General features: G+C 33.6%; 1 protein-coding gene across 1 annotated transcript; it reads left to right on the forward strand.

Annotated features, from left to right (window-relative positions):
* Positions 1 to 1,467: 1,467 nt before the first annotated feature.
* Positions 1,468 to 5,289, forward strand: LOC113230013 (probable ATP-dependent RNA helicase Dbp73D; the record flags this gene model as incomplete). The annotated part of the gene is made up of 7 exons (XM_026463734.1): positions 1,468 to 1,478; positions 1,793 to 2,087; positions 2,589 to 2,870; positions 3,292 to 3,469; positions 3,839 to 4,496; positions 4,659 to 4,839; positions 5,000 to 5,289. Coding segments are annotated over 7 exons (1,836 nt in total), but the record flags the coding sequence as incomplete, so codon positions are not given.
* Between the last annotated feature and the right edge of the window lie 375 nt (positions 5,290 to 5,664).

The raw sequence follows: 5,664 nt of genomic DNA on the forward strand, positions 1-5,664 counted from the left end.
CGGATAATGGAAATCGAAAATTCTACGAATGAATTCAGCGATCGAGCACCGACCCGAATCAAAAAACTGAGTGACCATTTAATAATTTACTAAACCTGCTTAATGGTCTTCCGTTTATTTTTTCATGAAGTCATAAAACATACCACTAACACATAAACATACTATAAAACATACAGCTAACACGCTGAGATGAATAAAGTAAATAATAATTATTATTATTGTATCTATTTTAGACTCTCGCCTCTCCCAAGGCCTAAAAGATTAATATTGAATTTTTAAATAGGAGAGGTGGTATTTCCCGGCAATGACACAGTCGACCAGGCGAACCGGCGGCGTACAATTCGTGCCTTATCGAGCAGGGCCGCCTTCTGCATTTATCCTGGAAGCGACACGCCACAGAAATCCAACCGCCTCAAGCTGTTAGAAAGGCTTACTGGAATTAACCCGTTTGCGGACAAAACAATTGGGATTATTTCAATGCAGGTCACATCCCACATCTCGTTGATCTCGTGCGCCAGGTAGAGATACTTCCGGCGTTTCTCGGTTTTTATTATTATTATATTATCATCTTCACATAGTATTTATTTTTTTAGGTATTATTACTATTTTTTAAATTTTTGTTACTATTTACTTAATTTTTCAACTGACTTCAACTTAACATATGCTGATAAATATGTTGAAGTTTGCAGAATATTAAATAAATAGCTACACAAAAGTACGTTCCATTTTCAGAATTAATGCGACTAAGACATCTGTTTGACAGCAGGATAGCAATATTACAATAAACAAACCGCGACAGAGACAAATACTATGTAAGTACTAAGTCGTTACGAGAAATGGAACGCCGCTAACAATAAAGAAAACCATAAGAAAACACAGCCCTTGGCACAACATAAGTTAAAATTACTGACATTACTCATGCGTTTGTTGTTCGCAGTTTCGCAATCAATTTATTCCATTAAGTGAAATGGATGAGATAGATAACTTCCTTTGTCAACACACATTAGTGTATCCTACCTTTTGCCACAGTTTTAAATGTCAAATAAAGTCTGGAACATATGATATATGAAGAGGCTGTATGATAGAACATTTGCCTACCCACATAAAGGGGTGAAGTTATTTAAAAAAAACCGGCAAATATTATCATCATAAAGGGATTCGCTCGGACCTTTTGGAGGGAAAAGTGTCGTTTTTATTTTGACTTTCAATTATTTTGTGAAATCTAGTTTAAAGTGGAATAGGATAGTGCTATTGTGCCTTAATCGAAGATTAAAACGTGAAATTATACGAATCTCGAAATAAAATACCCGTATCGGCCCGTTTTAAGGAATCCCGAGTCAATCCAAGCACGCCGCCTCAAATTGCCTATCCTCTTTGTGGCGGCCATATTTACAGAAACATATTTAAACTTCATGTTTAGACTGATGGCTTTGCCAAAGCCTTAATAAATTAAAAAAAAAATCATCTTATAGTCTGTGGTCAGTTTCAAACACACGTCCACAAAGTACCACGCGTCTAATGTATCTCTTATTAGTTTGTGCGTCTAATCACGTTTTTAGTTTCGTAATTTCGTTCGATGATCTTTTTACAGTCTAAAAATAAAATAATTAATTTAAGTTTTAAAATTAAATCTTTCATAATAGAATCTAGGTTGTGTATTTTTCAATATGGACTTATTTGTCATAAATAGGTAAACACATTACATTTCATATAGGTTACATCTTGTTTTTATTTTACTAAATCTAGTTTCTCACTTGTAGAATTTTTGATAAACTTTTGATTTGATAACTAGGTATAGAGAGACTAATGAAGAAGTTGACGAAATAGATCAGGAAACTAAACGTCTACAAGAACTCAAGAAAAGAATTGAAGAACGAAAAAAAGCTTTTGCTTTGAATAAAAAGTCCGATGTTATTACGTTACATCAGCCAGCAATTGAAAAACAAGATATATCATTAAATGATATAGAAGTAGAAAAAACTACAGTTTGTTCAGAAGAACCGAAGACTGAAGCAAAGAAAAAAGAAAGTAAATGCAGAACAGAATTTAAAGTTTTGGGTGTTGATGATTTCGAAAAGAAAGCAAAGGTAAATTATTTGTAGTTCTTGTTGAATTGTTTATTTAAACTCAGTTTGAAGCTCAAGGAGAGTCCGTGGTTTAAATCCAGCCTGGCACCACTGAGTTTTTTGGAATTTATGTGCGAAAATTAATTTGGAATTTACTATGACCTTTTGGTGAAGGAAAACGTAACGAAACCTGCATGTCGAAGAAGGTACACAACGCTCAAAAAAGTGTTAAGTCCCCAAACCGCAATGAACATGATGATGACAATGAGCATGACCGACTATGGCCTAAATCTTTGTGCCAGCAGTGAAACATATGAATGGGTTGATGTTCATTGATTGAAGCTCAATTTGTATGTACTTATACATATATGTGACAATAATTTTGTTAATTACAGAAAAAAAGTTACAAAATTAAAGAAAGTTTCTACATTCAACTATGGTGAATTAAACTTCTCACAAAATAATTTGTATACTTAGTTATATAAGCAATGAGATTTCAGTAATAAAAAGTTTTAATTATAGGTCCACAGGGTCCTACCACATTGGTTATCCCATCCACATGGTGTATCAACAAGTCTACAAAACCTCACATGCTCTGTAGAAAGTGTATCCTGGCTACACAGTACGTTAAAATCAACTCTTCTCAATGAAGGAGTTGAAGTGCTGTTTCCTGTACAAGAAGAAGTTATACCATTTGTGCTAGAACAACATAGACTGCCACATCCATTCTGGCCACATGATATTTGCGTTTCTGCTCCTACTGGGAGTGGAAAGACTTTGGCTTTTGTACTTCCAATTGTCCAGGTATAACTTAAAATCTTTCCAATACTAACGTTATGATCACTATTTAGCATTTAAACATTGTGGTTAGCCTATAGGTAGAACAATTCTCTCTGTAGTATTCATTACATAATTCTTATTATATAAATGGTGATTGATATTTCTATGTAAGACACTGTGCGTCTCTATGTGACAGGTTAATTGTATCATTTTTCCTGACTGACTGTCATAACAGACACAAGCCAATTTTTTTTTAGGACAATGTATTTTCAGTTTACCACTTTTCATCTTGAATGGTGACTTGGGTCAAAATTGTTCTATCAATGAGTATTTACATAATAATATACAAAAAAAACATGATTAGTGAACAGTGCACACTTGAAAGCTGAGTAAGAAAAGATACAACAGAGACAATGTATAGTGAAGAACAGCAATTTCCTTTCAGATATTAATGAACTCAGTAGGACATCATGTCAGAGCGTTAATAGTATTACCAGTTCAAGAGCTAGCAACACAAGTAGCTAAGGTATTTCGGAAATACTGCACAAATACAGGCCTCAAAGTGGCATTGCTTAGTGGAGCTACACCATTGCAGCAGGAGCAGCAAGTAATTGTTCGGAATAGTAAGTATTATCTAATACACTGCTTTTAATGGACTATTGTGTTATAGTTGATAATATGTAACATTGTGTTAAGTATGTTTATTATTTTTGTTACCTTTTCCTGTTCACCTAATAAGAATTTTATAAATCAACTTTATAAGAATTTGACAAAATATAAAATATTATGATACATTTATGCTTATAAAAAGTGTCATAATTCTGAAGCTACAGTGAATTTTTAAAATAGTTCTGGAACTTGTTCAATCTCCTTTGATGGTTTCAGCATACTAGGATATTTATAGTAATGATTATTAATTAATGACTTTCATTGTTAGTAATGTAAACAATAGTGTAATAATGTAAATAAATTATATATTTTTATTACCACAGCTGAATCTTTAGGATGGGTCAGTGTAATAGACATAATAGTATGCACTGCAGGACGTCTGGTAGAACATATACAAAACACAGAAGGATTTTCTCTCAAACATCTTAAATTCTTAGTTATTGATGAAGCTGACCGTATCATGGATCATATTCAGAATGATTGGTTATATCACATGGATCGGCATATTAAATTGGAAAATGACTTAATGGGAGGAAAAGTGTCTGGACTTAACTGGAATAGCCTTTGTGGAAAGAAAGCGCCTCCTCATAAATTGTTGTTATCTGCAACATTGTCTCAAGATCCAGAAAAGTTAGAGCAATGGGGATTGTTCCAACCGAAATTGTTTTCAGCAGCACCTGTAAGTCAGTTTGAAGATGATGAAAACCATATAAGGAAGTACACAACGCCAACTGAGCTTAGTGAACAGTTTGTGACATGCAATCCTGAGGAAAAACCTTTAGTCTTGTATCACTTCTTAGCTGAACAAAAATGGGACAAAGTACTATGTTTTACCAATGCAGCACAATCGGCTCACAGGTTGACTGTGTTGCTGAATTTATGGGGCAAGGGTCAACTTAAAGTTGCAGAATTGTCTGCAGCTCTAAATAGAAATGCTAGAGATACAGTTTTGAAGAAATTTACTCAGTCGGAAATTAATGTGTAAGTAATCATTTGAATTGTACTATTTAAAAATTGTACACTGTTTTGGCATACATACAAAAGCTGTACAATCAAGTTTTTATACCTACTATTCTAATATTAACTCTTTATTAGCATGAGCATCAAGGCTCTATACACTCATTTACATTTTTTTTTTTTCAGGTTGATAGGCACAGACGCATTGGCGCGAGGCATTGACATCCAAGATTGTAAATATGTAATTTCCTACGATCCTCCTAGGAATATTAAAACATACATACACCGTGTTGGTAGAACCGGTAGAGCTGGTCGAAAAGGACACGCCGTCACTATTTTATTACAGAACCAGGTCAATTTGTTTAAGGTAACATATAAAAAAACTTTAACTTTTGGCATGCAGTAGACAGAGTTTAGTTCACATTACTGTTTTGTAAATATCTTCCAGACAGTATGTTTAACAATGAAATATTCCTTTAATTAATCATAATGGTTATAGTTACAATGGTTAAATTTTAATTGTTTAGGAACTTATACAATCAGGCGGGAAAGCGGAGCTACCACAGAAAGAAATACAGCCAGAAGTATATGAACATCTTGCACATAGTTATGAGACTGCTATGAGAGAGACCAAGAAATTAATCCACACTGAAATAAATTCCAAAGTTCAAAAGTCTATTGAATTAAAGAGAGGTGCCAGGTCAAAACTAGGAAAAAGGAAACATGGGCAAATAATTAGTGATAACGGTACTGTATAATAGCTAATATATATTGGTAAAATGTACATAAATCAGCTTAACATAAAAATAAAGACCATACTCTGATTTGTTGTATTTATTGTCAAACCATAATTTGTTAACCCGGGATACACTATATAAGTGCGCTCATATGAGTTAGATTATATTGGAGTCCACTCGGATTTTGGTTTACACCTTACGAGTTTATCAGCATCCAAGTAGCATTTATATCTTTGTAGAATGTAGATAATGACGATTAATCTGCTGCTGCGAGGTATATGAGTTGTAGCAGATATGGCTGAAGTACAAAATCATGGAAGGGCAAAACAAAGCAAGAAAAAAATTTGGACCAAAAGTTGATTTTAAGACATGACCAACTAAGTGCTCAAATAATTTTATTCGAGAAGTGGAAGAGAAAGATAAAAGCACGTTTAAAACCTCATAATGTGACGTTC

This window comes from Hyposmocoma kahamanoa, unplaced genomic scaffold (genome assembly GCF_003589595.1).
Source record: "Hyposmocoma kahamanoa isolate Upper Pololo Valley unplaced genomic scaffold, ASM358959v1 63, whole genome shotgun sequence".
Lineage (NCBI taxonomy): Eukaryota > Metazoa > Arthropoda > Insecta > Lepidoptera > Cosmopterigidae > Hyposmocoma > Hyposmocoma kahamanoa.